Raw genomic sequence first — 18,318 nt, forward strand, 5'->3', positions numbered from 1 at the left:
CTTCGCTCAAGAGCCGTGAAGACGCATATATCGTTAAGCCTTGCCGCGAAGACCACGCATAGAATAGTGGCAAAGTAACCAGAACTCATGTCCAAGCGACGAATATCTTGGGTGTGGATTTCATCAGGAAGTGAGCCTCTCTTTGGGGCTCTTTCGAGATGCCGCCGACGATAGAACGTGTCACTGGACGATGGAGGGAAGTAAAAGAGTGGTAAAGTGAGAAGTAAATGGCCTCGCGGCGTTGGTCATGAATTAATTATATACTACATTCCAACATGTTCCAAAAGTTGAATCGTACAAAGGACGCTTGAGGGTGCCATATTCAAAACTGGAGATGCTCCAGAAGGGCTTTAGTAGCCGCCGATGAAGGCAGACTTGCAACCCCAGCTTCGCTCACAGTTGCAGCTACCGGGCTCCTTCCAGAGATCATCCTCGTAGGAGAAGAAGACGGTCTTGTCACCACAGCTCTTGCGGATGGACTTGATAGCCTCAGCCTGCTCCTTCTTACCGGGGCAAGCAGTGCCGTTGCACTCGCCAGCAGAAGGCCAGCCACACTCCAGGTTGATGACATCATTGCCCTTGCAGATATCGGCGAGGAGGTCAAGCTGACCCTGGACAAACTCACCAGCGCTAGCAGGAGTGACCTCGGAGTTGAAGTAGGGGTGAATGTTGGCACCGGTGACATCAACACAACCGCAGATAGCTTCCTTGACGTCCTCTCGCTGCCAGATGTTGAGGGTCTCGGCGATGGTGTAAGGACCAGTGTAACCGGAACACTTCTCCTTGACGACACCAATGAGGTCGGCGAGCTCCTGGGGAGAGCAGAAGTTGTTCATGATAGCCTCGTTACCAACGGTGAAGAGCTTAACCTGATCCCACTGGGCCCATTTGGCGAGAGCGTCGACCTGCTCCTTGATCTCAGGGGTCTCGTAGGTGCAGCCGGAGGCCTTGACAAAGACACCAACAATCATCTCAATTCCGTACTTCTTGCAAGCAGGGGCAACAGTCTCGAGGGTGTCACAGTCGGTGGAGTAGGAGCGGATGATTTGGAAACCAGCACCCTTGAGGGCAGCAATATCCTTGTCAACCTGGTCACCAGACTTGCACTTGCCGGTGGAGGACTCGTAAGGGGTGTAGGTGATGCCGTAGTGATCGTTTCCACCCTTCAGGTTACCAGGGGTGGAGGGCTTCTTGGGAGGCGAGGGCTTGGGCTTGGGCTTAGGGGCCTCGGAGGTCTCGACAGCGGGCTCGGTGTAGGCAGGGGTCTCAGGGGCAGAGTAAACAGGCTTCGAGGGCTTGGGGATCTCAGGGACAATGCTGGGAAGATCGTAGACAGGCTTGGTAGGCTTGGCCTCCTCGGTGGTCTCGGGCGAAGGCTTAGGGGCCTCGTAGACGGGCTTGGTCTCCTTGGGAGGCTGAGGCTTAGGGGCCTCAGGAACCTTGGTGGTGGCAGGAACGCCGGACTGAGAGTAGGGGCAGACGTAAACGAAGTCGGTCTCAGTGACGGTGATGACCTGCTCAGGAGCAGTGTAGGTACCAGGGACGTAGCTGGTGGGGACGGGGTAGACGATAACGGTCTCCTCCTCACAGGTCTTGGTGATGGGAGCAATGGTGTAGGTACCAGCGGAGGGGCAGACGTAGGTGGTAGTCTCGATAACGCTGGTAACGACGCCCTCGTGCTCGGTCTCCTTGGCGTAGGGGCAAGTGACGGTGGTGGCAGTCTCGACGATGGTGGTGACACCGCCCATGGTGTGAGTTCCAGCAGGAACCTTGGTGGTCTCGCCAACACAAACGGTGGTAGACTCGGTCACAGTCATGGTGGTGGCAGGGAAGGTGTATGTGCCGGGAGTAGGGCACTTGTACTCCTGAGGGGTCGGGATGGGGACAACGACCTTGGTGGTGGTTGGAGCAACAGGCTTGGGAGCCTTGTAGGTGGGAACCTCATAAGCAGTGGTAGGCTTGGGCTTAGGAGCCTCATGAGTAGTGACGGCCTGAGCGGTGGGCTTGGGAGGCGAAGGGGGGTTGGGAACAACTGTATCAGTCAGTACCAAGTTGCGCAAGACAACAGCATGCTGCAAAGGTAAACTTACGAGTAGGCTCGCCATAGTAAGTGGTCCAGATAGTGGTGCAGCTGGGAACGCAGACCTCTCCACCGCGACGGAACAACTCATGAGCACGTCGGTGGTGAGGGTAAGCAGCTTGGGCACCAGTGGCCATGGCCGCAACGGCAGCGGCGGCAATTCCTCCCTTCATTGTGAAGACGAGGATAGAAATTCAAAACTTAAACAAGTTGGGTTATAGTTGGTAAAGGAAACGAATGCCCGCTGAAAGAGTGAAGCGGTAATGAGGATATACGGAAACGAAAGGACGAAAGCGAAGATTAACAAGGTGCTCTCTAGATTCGCGAAGGATAGAACCGTGAGGAGAAGGAAAACCAAAAGCAAGAAGCAGGAAAAGAGCGGCGTATTAAATGAAGATCATTCATGGGCATGTCAATATTCCCTCTACCTGCGACCTGGTCTGCTGGGCCTTGGCTGCAGTGCCTAGAGAGGGCCATCGCATTAACACAAGATGACCTAACCGAGAAAAGTGGTTTTGATAGTACCTGAGACGATGCAAGATATCGGCGCCAAACGGCAAAAACTCAGGTACCCGTCTGCCCCTGGCCAGGTACCCTGTGGACTGCGATGCCCTGTGCCTCATGAAATTAGCTGGGGTCAAGAGTTGGCCAGTCCCGAAACGGGACAACCGTTGGTGCAATGCCGAACATCATTGCCATGCCAGTTCAAGAACCCCCAGCATCTAACCGGGGTTTCTGGACGAAAAGGAGAACGGTGTGGAGCACGGGGCACGATGTAATCTCGTGGTTTCGACCGGCTCCGGGGGTGCTCGATGCCATGTCTGCTCTGCCAAATAAGGCCATTGTCTTGTTGATAGGTGGATGGGCCTAGACCAATCAACCGATGATTGAGGTTACCTTTGCTGAAGGGACTTGTCACGAAGCGACATTATCTCGAGGACGATGCTCCTTTGCCCGCTGGTTGGTCACTTGATTTGCAACCAGGGGATTCGGGATGAACGACAAACTTCGATAAATAAACTGGAGATGGATACCCTAGAATATCCTTCTCCCATCTCGTCCTCTGGCGTCTGTCTCCTTTTGCTGTCTCGCTTGGTCTGTCTGTCTGTTTGTCGAGTGCCGTCTTGACCCTGCGGGCTGTGTACAAAGTTCCATCTATATAATGATCCTCATATAAATCGTCTCTTTGGGGTTTCACAGTCCCTGGGAATCAGTCGGCTCGTCGGGCGAGTGGGGTTCTGATATTGTTCCTGCATCTGCCAGTGTCCCAATGGTCCCCTCAATTTGCCTTAGCGGGGGTGGCTTTGTGGTTAAAAGAGTCTATCCAGGGGTTCTTGGTGACGTGCAGCGACTTTTGCCCGCCAGTTTTGGACTAGTTAGCGGGCTATATCATCGATAATATCATGTCAGGTCAGTTGGGTTCGCAAGCCACCCCCGAGAAGCACAACGCACAACCTGCAGCCCGTCTTCTGTCATTTGTGTCATTTGCGGGGGATTAACTCGATGATTGAACCGGCAAAGCTGGGGGGACCAAAGCTTGTTGGTCAGGTCTTTGGAGGCTAGTCGAAACAGCTAAGCCCAGACCTAATATCGGGCAGTATGATAACATGATCCTTGGATCTCAGCTCAGATTGCGTTTCGTATTCATCGTCGCATCGCGCAGTATTTTCGACTTGCCAGAAGCCATGAGATTTTGCGAGCTTCTCTCAAAATCACTGTAACCATAAGGCCGAGACTACAGTCTTAACCGAAGGATGTGTTTATGCCCTGGTCTCCTAACTCCTGTTGCCCTGCCCTTTGCTGAAACTGTAAGCCAATAAGCAAACAGCCTGGGGATGGGGATTGTTGTGTCGATCCTATCGGAATCATCTTGTTGGCAAATGAAGAGAATCTCACGCGCCTCTTGGCTCTGGGCGGTCAGGGTACCTTTCCAATTAAAGAAGGTCTTGGATCGAGACTCTCCTCAAAAGGGGACTACTCGCCGATAGCTAATCCAGGGCTAAAATCGTTTGTCGACTTGGTCAAGATGGCTAATAACCAGCACGCTTGGTCAAGCTAAACCCCCTTTTGCTGTTATTGACAAAGGCTTGAGCAGTATAGTATGGTGTGCATCAACGGATGGGTCACAAAGTTTGCGTGAACTGGTCACGATGATTGTATTGGACAATTATCTTGAATCTCATTCAATATGATGAGATGTATTTGTTGCTCTAAATAAGAAGGAATGTATGAATAACATGACTGATTGACTTCAATTAAAGTGGAAAAGAGCTGTGTCATGTGACATCGCGACCATAGAAATCGCCAACACGAAATGGCAAAATTTTCAGCCTCGCGGTGAAGAAAGTGCCTTTCTTTGAAGGCTTTGATAAAATACACCCAAAAAAGGGAAAGGAAAAAAATGTTGAGGTCGTCGAGTCGATCTTATGTCTGTTGGAAGTGTCTTTCGCACAGCCGAAATGGCTTGCGATCTTCGCTTCCATCGTCTGTGCAATCTCTGAACAGAAGACATGAAGTTTGTTACCCTGAATACCACTTCAAAAACGTCATCTTCTAACTACAATCCCAGTACTCTACTGTTTTTCCAGAAGATGGACCGCGTCAAAGTGCATATGGACAAGCCCATATTCCCACTTCTCTGCCTCAGCCTTCAGCCGCCACAGATAAGAGGCCGATCCGGCAGAGACTACGAAACTGGACTGCTACCAATGATCCTGAGAGAGAGGTAACTCACATCATTCCAGATATTTCATTCTGGTCACACGTAACCAACAGCGTCACTCGCCCTCAATCTACTGGCTCCTCTGAGTTGGACAACTTCAAGGCGGAATCAGTAGGCATGGTCGATGGCGTCGAGGCTATCGCCGAGGATGAAGCTGAAGTTTCCATTGTTGGACACAAGAGCCAAACACCTGGTGATCTTGTTGAAATGAAACAACCCGGCTCTCGTACACCTCTGTTCGGCATATACCTGGGGCACTTCGGCAATAGGCACCATTTCTACACCAATTCTGGCCGATGGGTTATTAGCTTGGGCTTCTCTGCCATATTTTCCGTTTCCAATTTCGTCCCTTTCAGCCAACTAAAACCGATTCTCGACTTAATCCCCATGGGTGCTTCTGCCGACGAGTATGAAGAATTACGCAACCAAGAAAAAGGTCCTGGTCGAGACGTTGGCGCTGCTTTGATTGCCAAAATGAAGAAGTTCATCTCGGAGGCAGACCAGGCCTACCAGTCAAGCCTCAACAATCTGGACAGGGCCAGATCTATAGTCTCGGATGCAAAGAAAACCAAGTATCTCAGCTTGTTTGAGCTGGCCGACTTGCTGCTCCCCCAAGGTCTCAAGCAGGGCAAGCATTTCCCCCCTCCTGCGTTGTACGCTGTCCATACAGCTCTTTTGCGCAACGACTTTATCTTCCGACCGGTAAGCCCGTCGCCCGACTGTCATAGGAAAGACCACCTTTTCGAGATCTTCCCATACCAGGACTTCATGATGATCAACCGCGTGGCTCTCATGGTCCGTGAACACATTCACCTGATGGGAAGGACAGGAGGGAAAATGTCGGAAAAGGAGCTGGCCAGCACGGCTTTTGGCACATTCGTTCTGAGAGCACGAGAAATCGTTCTTGCCAATCGAGAAAAGCGCGCGTGGACGACGCACGGAATTCTCGCTCCCACTTCAGGGGTTACTATCAAAATCACAGACTGGTCAAGGAAGCATGCCGAGTTCATCCGCTTTCTAGAATGGTGGGCTAGCTACCATCTATTTGAGGACTCTTCGCACTTCCATGCGGATGGCTCTCTTCTACTTCGGGCCTTGGACCTGTACAAGGATGTCAGGCTGGATCAGAGTTGCGCCTGGACATTTCTACAGGAGTTGGGTATAATCTCCCCATGGGAGATCCCCTCCCGATACAAGGTCCGCTTCCCGGAAGTCAAGATCGAGAGCGGAGGTGGCCTCATCCGAGAAACACCAACCAATCTTGAAGACTCGATTCGGCCGGACATTGCAGAGGGCGTAAGGAAGGAGTGGACTAACGACACTATTTTCTGCATTGACGCTCCTGAGACAGTTCTTATTGACGACGGCATCTCCTTAGAACGCACAGAGAAGCCTGACGAGTACTGGCTTCACATTCATACAGCCGACCCAGCGTCCGGAATCAAACCAAATTCTGAACTAGGCCGGTTCTTGGAGCTGATTCCCGAGAACATATATCTTCCTGGTCATTTCCAAGCTATGCTCCCTCAAGAGATTGGCATTGATAATTCGGGAGACTACAAATCCGAGAGTTTGGTCGACCAGTACTCGCTTGCCAAAGGCAGGCCTGCTCTTACTTTCAGCGCAAAGGTAAACGAGAGCGGAGATTTGCTTGATTACAAGATCGCGCCAGGTACCGTCCACAACGTCAAATACTTGGACCCCGAGGATGTCAGCCAATTTTGCAATGATCCTCTACCACCTGCCACGTCTGATCAGACTCTTGTTGTTGGCCAGCTCCCCGACAAAGCAGACGCTCCACCAAACCGTCCCATGGTATCAGCCAATGATTTGGACGACAAGAGCAAAGAAGATCTCTTGACACTGCATCGTCTTGGTGCGGCCATCAGAGAGAAGCGTCTCCAGAAAGGGGCATGGCCAATCTTCATAGGAGGCACTTCCGTCACAGTCAAAATCGGAGATGTGCCCCTGAAGCAAGAGGAAGACACCGCAGTCTTGCCAGCTGATCCTTACATCAAGGTTAGCCACGACAAGTTCAACGGCGCTTCTGTGGTTGGAAACACCATGGTACTCGCAGGCGAGATTGCTGCTCGATGGTGCAGCGACCGCAAAATTCCTGTTCCCTTCCGACGAGACGCGCATTCAAAGCAGAACATGCCCCAACTACTCGATTACGCCACCAAGGAGCTGTATCCTCTTGTATACAGGGGCATCTCGCCATCGGCTGCGCAGCGTCAGGAACTATCACGCATGACTGGCGGTATTGAACTATCTACAGAGCCAGGCCCATACTTCATGCTCGGCTTGGACATGTACACCAAGGCCACCTCCCCTCTTCGCCGCTTCTCTGATCTCATTGTTCATTGGCAAATTCACGCGGCATTGGCACATGAGCGCGAGATGAAGCGCAGCATAGACACTGAAGCTGATGACTTGAACGCCATCCTTCCCTTCACCGATGAAACACTCCCCAATACGCTCTCCCTGCTACGTATGAGGGAGAAGATGGCCCGGACCATATCTCGCGGTACCAAGGAGTGGATGCTGATGGCTCTTGTGCGTGCTTGGAAGTTTGAGAAGACGGTACCGGAGCGGCTAAGTTTCACTGTTGATGCCCGTTGGAAGCAAGGTGTGTCTGGCAGGATCGACCTATTCGACCTATCGGCCAACCTCAACATCGATGGTATCGATGGTCTCGTGCTCGTCAAAAACATCAAAGTGGGGGATAGGTTTGATGTTGAGCTGGCCGATGTGAATGTTCACTCTCGGCAGATCTTCGTCAAAGCGCTTAAGCACCATCCCAATCCCAATCCCAATAGCCAGCTGGCACTGTCCCCGGATTCCGCGGAGCCAACCCTGGCCTCGTGAGCTACGCCGCAGGGTCTTTCTCGAACAGTGGCTTTGTTGGGGTAGAAGGTTCCAGGCTTCACCGTCACCGCCTTGACGGCAACAGTATGTCTTGCGGGATCGTGAGCAAGATTGGCGGTGATTTTGTCTCACCTGCTGCACTTTGTCACATCCACTTTCGGGTTCTATTTCCAACGGCTTACATACAGCACGATGCATCGTCACAGCACTTGGTCGTTGACTGGCGTGGAGTCGCTCATTTCTCCCCCGCATTTTCGCACATCCCATCGTGTCACCCCACCCCCTGCATCAGAAACATGGGGTTTCCTTCTAGAGGATTGATTGACAGAACCCTGACGTTAGTCAATGGAAGTCATGTGGCTGCAAATGCACTGTACAATTACCTATTCTCAGGGGGCACTCCACAGGGGATCAGAAAACTTGACTGCTGCAAGTATGAAGACGAAATGAACGAGCCAGTCCTTGTCGTTTTGGAGCAGATTGGTTGATCATTTGTTTTTGTACCCTCGAGCTTGGAGGTCAACTTTTATGTTGCCCCAGGCACTGGAACTTGATGATGGATGACCCCTTACCCAATGTACGTCACCTACTTACCTGTATTATACTGTACCATATATATTTTTTTACACATACCTACTCAGATTTGGAAAGGTTCTGGTATTCAAAGCACTAGTTGTACAGTAGATTATCCAATGATAGAGACCAAAGCCCAAGTCCCCTTTCGATGCCAATGTTACATGTCGCGAGTGACCATCGTCAAACGTTGCCTCATTACCACCAGACAAGGCAGTAAGCAACACGACATGTTCGGCTAATAACCTCACTCACAAGACATGCCTTGAACCAGCCATACCCCCTGCCTACAAGAGGTTGATATCATCGAATAATCAATAACAATATTAATTGGCTTTACCCGCAACTCTGGCATTTGCAATATGCGGTAATTTGCTAGGGCACGCGTAATGAGGTCACGCGGGCTGAAGAGAACAGACCAGGTCGTGTCCTGTTTCCCCAACAATTTTTTCAAGACTTGCACTTGCATGTCAATTGGCGATCGATGCAAACGGAGCCCTCATTCGTCCGCGAAGAGCTTTCGCCTGCGCTTCAGATGTGGCAAATTCAATCCAACCGGTGGTCTGTAAAACATGGGCTAGGTGCCCTTTAGAAGAATCAAGGGCCCAGATGATCAGCAAGGTACAAAACCAACCTCAGTCAATTCGTCCCTAGTTTAAATGAACCGGCCTCAGGGATCTCAGGTCCATGACTGAATGTGATGCAGCTGATCTATTTTGGCCAAAAACCATGCATGATTGACGACATGATGTAAACGTAGTATTATTGTATCTTTTAACATGCTTTTTGTGTTGTTTTTGCAACTTGTCTTGATTCAGTCCGATCTATGTGTGTACGTCGAGATCCGACAGCTGTCTTTATGTACAACGAATACACCAACGCACTGAAGATCCGGTCCTGTCGCCATTTGCCGTTTGTGTCCTTCATTTCTTCTTTGATCCATCCTTTCCATGGCGTTGCCAATACCGTAGAGTCGCCGTAGTCGCCGAAAAATCAATTGACCCCATATACCTTTGCCCTTGCCATTCCTGATCCGTCCGTAGCCGCCCGAGGCCGCCTGTAATCCGTAGTACCCACTTGCTTATGGGATATCATGAAGAAGAAAAAAAGCCCTTGCCACAAAAGAAAGACAGGAACGAAAAAATTATAACGCCGAATATCCACCGGGCCTGTGACCTTTGTAATGAATGGCCCATTCCCATTGCCCTGAGTTTGTAGCTGGAGTCTGGGGGCCGGGGTGTCATGGGGCCGGCTGATCCTTTTTTTGGCAGGCCTGGAAACCAATAATTGAGGCTTCGGTTGGGGAGGCCTGGTAAATGACTCCCTTGTCGTGAGGATCCCCGTCTGAGCCACCCAGATCCCATCCGCAACGCACACATTGCTTTTCTTTAGCCTTTTGATGTTTGTCCGTCCCCTTGTCACAGGCCGTGTATGAGATAGAATCGTATTCCGCTTTCCAGGATGTCGTGGTGGCCAGGCCAGGTTGATGTTGACTAACAAGGCCTCGACATATGATGGTTGCAGTATAATGCCAGATCAATGCCAATATTCCTTCGGAAATCCCTTTATATAGAAACACTTTTGTCGATTTTTGTCATGGCGTCGTTTCAACTCACAAATTGTGAGCCACAAGCTTTTGTGCTTGTTCAAATTCCACTGCGTCGCTAAATGAAAGCCGAACGCCAGTATACCCATTATTTCCTCCATCCCACGTTCCAGATAACATGGGCAATGTCGCGGGCAGTGTTGACCGTGTCAATAACGCGGCCAAAAATACCGTCCCCTGATTGTATTTCGCCTTCCTCACAAGGCATAAACATACCCGAAGGTGTGCGTCGCATACCCGCAGGCTCCTCGCAAAGGCTGCCTGAAGAGATGGATCTGTTTAGACCGCCATTGATGCCTTCACTGGGTGGTGAAGCCCACCCTGAGCGGGGGCTCAACAGCGCATCGTCGAGGCTGTCATCATGATCCTCTTCCCCGAAAAAGAATTTTCCGGACTGCTTAGCAGGTCGCAGGGTCTCCTGCGAAGAAGAAGGGGACATGAGCGGACTTCTAGAGTGCTTCATTGCAGTCTCTCGCGGTTCGGGAGTGTCCTCACGATACTTGAGGGTAGTAGACGGAAGCTTGGCTATTGTCTTTCCTTCGGCTGTTGGCTTTGACTTCAAAGTCTTGCGCCGGGAGATAGGCCTCTTCTTTGTCTGAACCCGCTTCATCATGACTCCATCGTCTGAATCACTGTCAGAACCGTAATGGTCATCAATTGCTTCTTCTTCTTCCTCTTCGCCCTTGATTTCAACAGCTATGCATTGCTCGACTTGCTCATTGAAGTGAATGTGTTTTCGTTCAGCACTGGGGGAAATAATGCCAGATGACTCAACCGAAGGGGCGAGGCTGCTGCTGTCTCCACTCAATCGACGTGATGCAAAAGGGTAAGCAAAGTAATCTGTGTTGGAGCGACCAAGGTGGGGTCGGAGAATTCCTCGTGTCTCTTGGGCCTTGACAGCTGCGGTGGCTTGCTTCAATAATGACGCTGTGGATAACGATCGCTGAAGCATAACTTCAGACATACTTCTCTTCTTCAAGATGGGCTTCTTGTTGAGGTTGACAAGCGAGCCAGTCTTGGAAAGCGAAACACTGGAGGGCTCCGTGTGGGTAGAGTGGGTGTTTTTAGGTCCTGACTGTAGAGGACCATAAAGCCAGGTGACATCACAATCCTTTAGCCTTGGAGATGTAAGTATTTCAATATATCCAGAGGAGACACACCAGGGGGTACAAACCAGTTGAGGGATTCGGGAGAGATAGTCTTGAGGTTGTTCTTGGCCTTCATCCATGTCCTCCAAGAAGCGTTTTCCAATCGCGCGCTGTTGGGAAATTCTCCCCTTCGAGTCACAACGTACCGCCATGATGACCAGATATCCTCTTCTCTCCATTCGTGAGACAGATAGTCGACTTGTCGCGAAGGCCTACTGGAGACTGCAGTATCGTCCTCTGCATGCTCGGACTTTTCGTGTTCAGGTGTTTCGGGTCTTGATGTGTCCTCAGAAGCCTCTTCAGAGTTCTCGTGTTCGGCAGGAGAGACAGTATACGAATCGCCTGTTCGTGGACTGGGGGGTGGCTCTAGGTTATCGTCGTGGTGGATTTGAGGGTGAATATCTTGATGGACGAAGAACTTCTCCTGCGCAAAAGATGGGAACATGAAGTGATCCTCGGGTGATTCAGCGAGGCTGATGTGGTCGTCGTAGTCAGAAGCAATGGAGAGGTTAGTGGCGGGGGTTGAGGTGTAGGAAAGATCCACAGAGTCGGCGTGGACCGTACGGGGAGACGAGGGAGCAGATGATGAGTTTGAATCGGCGTAAGATTTGTTACTTGAGCTGTAATGATGATCACTCAAATGAGAAGAGGTGGAAAATGGCGAAGTCGAGGAAATGAAGTTGGATTGCGAATGCGAGCGTCGTAGGCCAGACCCGGCAAAGTAATCGTTGTCGTCGGATGGAAGAACGACAGCCATGATTGAGTTTGGAGGAGAACCGTTTTGATGTTGTTTCAATGCCGCGGCACCAACAAGAGGTGGAATTGATGGAGTCTAGGTTAGAGACTCATGAGTACAAACGAGACAAGACCAAGCGAGATGCCAAAGGTATGGTTTGGAAGGGGATATATCGATGGTAAAGTCAAGGTGAAGATGCGGCGTGGGTACGAAGTATAGAGAGAATGGGTTTGGCAATGTGGGTGGGGGCAGGCTTATAGCAGGCGCAGAGTCGACCTCACTAAAGTTAACAGCCGGCGGGCATGTATGTAAAGCAGAGCAGGCGATAGCCGGGGCCCCTTGGGCTTGGGGCAGGTGGACAAGTTCTGTTTGGGGCTAGTTCTAGCGTACCGGAGGAGTACGTAGCGTAACCCGGTGCTTGTTGGTGTGTGTTGTGGGTGTGGGCTTTCGGAATCTGGTTCTGGTTGGGTGTGTACAGCACGGTACAATGGATGGCAGGCCAGGGATGATCTAAGCCTGGTCGAGGCGTGGTGGCGTTGGAGCGACGGAGACCTCCCCAGACCCAGTTGCGGTGACGAAAATCGTGGGGACTGGCCAAGCGAGTATGGTCTGGCCTGGCGATGGGTCTCTTTGATCTTGGTTCCGTTCTTGGTGGTTTGCTTCTGCACTGCGCTGCACTGACTGCACTGCACTGACTGCACTGACTGCACTGACTGCACTGGCACTTCGGTCACCGGCCGGATAGCGGAGGCTTGCGCCCGTTGCAATGGTATTGGGTAAATCGTACAGTGGGTGTCTAGCTCAGAGGGTGGCTAGTTTAGTAGGTGGGTAGATGCTGCTGTCCCTTGGGTCTGTTCTTATTCAGAAGATGAATGAACAGGAGTTTGGCAGTAAAAGATTGCAAAGGTGAACGAAGCATACAAAAATCCAATGTCAAGTTGATGGATGATGAACACCTAAATAGAAAGAGCGGGGACGAGAAAGGAGAAAAGGGTATCAACTTAGGTAAGTACCTGAAATATAATTTAGGTTTGGGCTTGAGGAAGGGAAAGGGCAATCAATAGGAACGTGAGAAGGGAGAGCGGGGGAGATAAGAAGCCACAAACGCCGTTACCTTATCCTTAAGACCTGCAATCCAAACAAGTCAACTACACGTAAACTTACCGTACAATGGTACCGTGGAAGACCAAGAACCAGGACCAGAAGATACCCATCAGAAAGTCTATCAGAGGAGGGACTGATGAGGTGACGTTTGAGGGCGTACGACTAGAAAGCCAACCATTCATTGATTCATCCATGTCAAGGTCAAGGTCAAGGTCAAGCAGAGCAAGCTTACAATCACAAAATCATCGGTAGTTGGTGAAAGGAATCCAAACGGTGAAGGGTAGTGTCGTAATTCTGAGGCGATGAGGATAACCACAAACTGCACTGCAACTCTCCTAACAAACTCAACTCTTGACCTCCAGCTCAGCTAAAACAAGAGCACCTTAAAGAGGCCACAGGTGTGTCCATCTACGTTGTGACTGGCGGGTGAAGACGGGATTTTTGCTCACGTCTAATGCCTTCCTGGTCTCGGATCCCATCTTCCATCTCGGGGCCCCTGCAGCTTCCCCAATGTGCGCACAGTACTCTGTAACTAAGATATCTATGCCATGGGGTTAATGCACAAGAGTGAGCTTGCATGGCCGGTCAAGTTTCTAAGCTTCAGCGAGCAGCACATCGATCCCCTTTGGTGTTTAGTTCGCTTCGGTACTGACTGTACCCTTCCTCTACTGATAAGATGTACGTACCTATCTGCCGTATATGCATGCTGCACGCGTTATGCTATGTTGATGATGGCGACAAAAGCAAAGTCATGAGGTTCATTGATAGACATTCAACTTGGACGAATCCAAGGGAGAAGAACAGCTCATATCGAATCGATATCTAGCCTGCGGGCTCTGCCCTTGGCTCATCATGTCTTGCACAGCAGATATCTTAAAAAGGTGGCTACATACTGTTGCGAATAGTGACAAGTCGGCTTGCAGCTGCGAGCCATTGAGGTAGCTAGCAATGGCGCCGTTTTGGGGATACTGAGGAAATGGCTTTGTCTCAGGTGATTTCGACGTAAACCCCGATTCTAGAGTTTCAAATGTATCAACTACAATTTGTCGACAAGGGCAACCTCGACGTCAAAGGCATGGACAAGGTACAAGGTACTGTAAGAACGACAACCAGATATGGGGTTTTCCCGGATGTGGGGTTCAAGCAAGCCATTACAGAGCGTCAGTTCAATATCAAAGCATGCCACCGTCGTAGTGCACCAATAAATGGCATTATGTTAGGTAGCACGCAAACTCATGCCATTTCGATTGCAAAAGGTCGCTTCATAATTGCCTCTTGATCGAGGATCTGTAGAACAAGGTGAGAAGCATCAGAGAAGGGGGGCGTGGGGGGAGTGTCTCTCAAAAGCGTGGAGGTCCAACATGGGGGCGCAAGCGAGCCTCAGTGTTGTGGTTTTACGGATACCATAATAGGCATGTCGAGATAGGTAACGTAGCGAGTTTCCTCAACAAAGGCATCCTGTGTATGGATGGCATGGTGATAACCGTGCCCATGCGTCTGTGTGTTGGTAAGGTTCTTCTTCAGGTCCAAGTTCAAAAGAGGCGATACGATGCTATGCAATACCTACTCCCATTTGATCTCTGTCAACGATGGGATTCGATCGGAAATGTGCAGACAAGCGTATGTTTTAGACAACCATTCTGAGTCAATCGACAAGCCTCAGTTTTGGATATAATACTGTTGCATTTCTTCAACACCACAAAGACCTGATGCGGAACACAACTCATCCCTTGGCTTACGCGACGTCTTGCCACTGATTCAGCCCTTGAAGCGTCTGGATGCCAACAAGCTCACCCTGTGGGATAACCGGCGAGACAATGAACCAGTTGGTTAATGTCTAGACAAATGTTTCTAAACATCCGTACAGTAGGGTCTGTTCGCATGTTACCTTTGGTGTTTAATGTTGGCGCGCGCGTTGCCTAGGTCTTTCCAGCTCTTCCGAGAGGTTCCACAGCCAAAAAGGTAATCAACCAAACAGTCCGTAATATGTGCAACCCCATGACCATGTTGTAAATTTAAATGCTATGGCCTCGGACCGTACGCAATAGCAATAATAAGCCTTCAAGATGAAGTTACCAGGTTGTTTGCGGGGTTATAGAACCCAAACTCTGTAAGCAATTTGCTTCCAAACCCACTACACGGAATTGACCGTTGCAGGGAATGACGAGAATCCTGTTCTGTGGTAGCGAACGATACGATGCGATACGATACAAGTCTCGCCATCACAGTGAGAATGTGATCATGAGGTTGTCTCCTGATCGACAAGGCAAGGTTTGGATATACTCCAACTTAGATTCACACTGACAGGAGAGGCATTGCAGGGCAACCAACGCGCGTGATGATTGGGGATACATCTGAGACGAACCGTCTTGGGCCAGGTCAGGTAATAGTAGAGCCTCACCCTGGACAGTCAACAAGCACGACATTCGTATGTACGGATACATGTAGCAGGCGCTTTCAGATGGCCCGGGCTTTAAGATTTTTCCCTGGTTCTACTTTCGGCTGAATCGAGAGTCCGGACCCGTTTCTGTGCCAGGAACCGAGACAAACGAGTCTCAGTCTCGTGATGAAAGTGAAAGTGAAAGTGAAAATGGAATAAATAATTCAAGAGGTCTAGAATGGGCATCAATTCTAGCCAGCAACACAACATGGCTTTTCGCAGGTGGAGGGAGAAGGAGAACAGGATGCCAATACAACGCCATGCACGGGAGATGTCCGAGTCACGATGGCACTGCAACTCTGTTCGGCTCGACTCGTGGACAAAAGGATGCTATGAATTATGGGTTATAGATCATGTCCAAAGTTTGAAGCTATCTACTCTCCTGTGATAGCCCAACTAAGCCCGATCCTCCTCCACTGGAATGTTCATTTCGAGACAGCCGACGGCGCAAACAGAGCAGAGAGACCTTGAGAAGAGTCAGTCTCTTGCCCAAGTGAGCCAGGGTAAGGGGGTGAACCACTGAAAGGGGCCCAGCGGAACGGTCCAACCTAGACAGCCGACCCTGTCTTGTCCTCCGGGGGCTCACGATTAGTTCCCCCGACGAAACCGAATCCAGGGGATTGGACAGGCAACTCTTTGACTTTTGGGGCCTGAACAGGGGGGAAGATGGCCAAGCAGCCAAGGACCAAAGACGACACCCTAAACTTGACAAGGGTCCACGTCCACAGCAGGGGAACATCGTGGGATTTTTTATGATTTTTTTTTTCTCTCTATTTTTTCCTAATTCTTTTTTAGTCCAACGCTTGGCTTCGCTTGGACTCCTTCGCAGCTGCCCGACAATACATAGCGGGGATTATCAAGGGCCGAATAAGTTCCAGAAGCCCTCTTACTTGATTGTATTTTTACTGCAGCCCAATGCCCCTTGCTTTGATCATTTAAAGTAGCATTGATTTGCTCGGTTTTATTTTACTTCATTTTATGCTGGTGCTACCAATCGAATCAATGGTTGATTGGATCGGATATCATCGTCAAGAAACCTCCAAGCCTAAACAAATGTGATACATTGAATAAGAAAATTTTAAGCCTCTTCCCAAAGAGATCCACTCCACAACCACATGTTGTTGCTTTGGCAAACGTTTTCCCCCTCCTCGCCTCTCCCACCATGACATGTCTCACTCTCATGCAGGGCTCTGTCTTGACCGTAGTTGATGATTGACTGACTTACCTAACGTCATCACTTGTCATTTTTTATCAATTTACATCTCGTGGCGCTGTGCCCTACCCTTGATCATGAAGCCTGTACACAAAATTCTGCGATCCCAATTATATTAGCAGAAACGTCTTGTTCAGGACTCTTGCATATCGTCTCCCTCGATCGCCAAGTTGGCTAGCTGTATGGGCCCTCCACATCCTGCCTACCTAATTATAAACCGGGATGAGAGAATTGTTGTCAGCTCCAGTAAACAAACTCGGAGTTACTGCAATAGATCGTAGTCTGTAGCTGTATGTACGCATACAGCCATTATTTTCATCTTCGACTTGGTTGGATACGAACCTAAACTTCTGGAGCAAGATGATGTTAATAAGCGCCCGCTACCATCCACGATAGATTATTTCCCCTCAAATCCACATCATCTCATCCAAGTCTCCATAGTCCCAGGTCTCGATCACATCACACCAGCCGACGCGGCAGCGAGTGTTGGCTTGAGGCTGGGGAGAACTGGAGATAGCCTCCACTGTCGATTCGATTGTGTCTTCGGGGAGATAGATGTTACTAGTGACTGTGCGGGCACCAACCCGGAACTCTACTGACGCCAAAGAACTCAATTGCCTGAGGGTCAAAACGCAATACCACCCACTGTGGCATTCAGCTAGTGTTCCGGGCGCTGTAAAAGCCTCCAGAATGCGCAGTGTTGGTTGTCATCTCATAGCCTCTTTACTCTTGATACTCTAATTTAGTTCGATAACGTTACATGATGCTTCTAAACTCTGAGAGAATTGACTTCTTGTCATCCCTGTTGAAAAGCCAATTGGAATCTCAGGCCGTTGTCCGTGTTATTTCTGCCATCAATTACACGTTCAGCTTCCGAACTTGTTGGTCTTGATAATTCGGTTTGCATACCTGTGTCGAGAGCCCCTGCAAGCAAATATCTCATATGTACCAACTATAGCACAAACGGTCTCAACCGTATCAGTCGAGATGCATCACAAGTACCGTATGTGGCTTCGTCGCTTCTTCGGTCGCGCTTGGGTGCTTGTTACATCACAGGAAAGGAATGCACCCCCATCCTGTGGTTTTGTGGCTATCGTGATAAAGTCACGGCATTCCTAAACGTCAGGCTGTTTTTTATATTGTTGATGTAATTCCACATACGGTACGGTCCGTGCGGTCTTTGGGATCGACGTTTCTGCCTCCCCATATGACAGAAACCTCGAGGGAAATGTACTGAGGTCTGCGGATGCCGTATGTAATGCCAATGCCCAGTTACCTCACAGCCTGCGTGTTTGTCACTTTCTTGACTACCGTATAAGCATCTGTGCGAAGTGCATCTCGCTTTCAGGGTTGATTCCCCTAGGCCGCGCAACGTTGGTCTTGAATTCCACATGTATATTGTCATCATGACATTCCGATCGTCTTGGCCGCGTCCCACATCGGCAATCCGGCCTCAACCAACGCAACCCTACCATAAGCATCGGGAAGATGAGGAAATGAAGAATTGCCTAGATGTAGGAGATCCAGGGGTAGGGTTGATACTGGCTGTCACAGCCAATGCTTTAGCATCTGAGGCTCTGCCGCTGAGGGTGCTTAGGCCTGTTAGACGGCTTCAGGGTAATCAGTCGCTTGGAGCTACATCAACAGAATGACAAAGGAAGCCACACCTGTGACAGAGTAATAAGGGAGGCCTTATCTCTAAGACTTGGAGTCCCATGATTAAAGATGGAAGTGCATTGCTGAGTAGCTTGTGCCACAATCCGGATATCCTGCTAGCTGTCTAAGACTCATCCAGGTACTCACACGCATGGCGGCATGTTTGCCCTGG

At 50.1% G+C, this 18,318-nt stretch overlaps 4 protein-coding genes across 4 annotated transcripts; 1 reads left to right on the plus strand and 3 right to left on the minus strand.

Annotated features, from left to right (window-relative positions):
• Positions 1–350: 350 nt before the first annotated feature.
• On the minus strand, positions 351–2,420 carry FGSG_01250 (uncharacterized protein; the record flags this gene model as incomplete). Its single annotated transcript, XM_011318725.1, has 2 exons — positions 2,091–2,420; positions 351–2,032 (listed from the first exon to the last, which is right to left on the minus strand). The coding sequence occupies exons 1-2, from the start codon at positions 2,251–2,253 to the stop codon at positions 351–353; spliced, it is 1,845 nt and encodes a 614-aa protein (XP_011317027.1). The 5' UTR covers positions 2,254–2,420.
• A 2,061-nt stretch (positions 2,421–4,481) lies between these two features.
• Positions 4,482–7,670, plus strand: FGSG_01251 (uncharacterized protein; the record flags this gene model as incomplete). Its single annotated transcript, XM_011318726.1, has 3 exons — positions 4,482–4,595; positions 4,650–6,617; positions 6,708–7,670. 3 exons carry the CDS (start codon positions 4,482–4,484, stop codon positions 7,668–7,670), a joined length of 3,045 nt encoding a protein of 1,014 aa, XP_011317028.1.
• Positions 7,671–8,984: 1,314 nt separating this feature from the next.
• Positions 8,985–11,551, minus strand: FGSG_01252 (uncharacterized protein). The gene is made up of 2 exons (XM_011318727.1): positions 11,024–11,551; positions 8,985–10,967 (listed from the first exon to the last, which is right to left on the minus strand). Exons 1-2 carry the CDS (start codon positions 11,440–11,442, stop codon positions 9,938–9,940), a joined length of 1,449 nt encoding a protein of 482 aa, XP_011317029.1. The 5' UTR covers positions 11,443–11,551; the 3' UTR covers positions 8,985–9,937.
• A 5,346-nt stretch (positions 11,552–16,897) lies between these two features.
• Positions 16,898–18,307, minus strand: FGSG_01253 (uncharacterized protein; the record flags this gene model as incomplete). The annotated part of the gene is made up of 4 exons (XM_011318728.1): positions 16,898–17,173; positions 17,400–17,414; positions 17,652–17,730; positions 18,294–18,307. 4 exons carry the CDS (start codon positions 18,305–18,307, stop codon positions 16,898–16,900), a joined length of 384 nt encoding a protein of 127 aa, XP_011317030.1.
• Positions 18,308–18,318: the final 11 nt, after the last annotated feature.

This window comes from Fusarium graminearum, chromosome 1 (assembly GCF_000240135.3).
Source record: "Fusarium graminearum PH-1 chromosome 1, whole genome shotgun sequence".
Taxonomy (NCBI): domain Eukaryota; kingdom Fungi; phylum Ascomycota; class Sordariomycetes; order Hypocreales; family Nectriaceae; genus Fusarium; species Fusarium graminearum.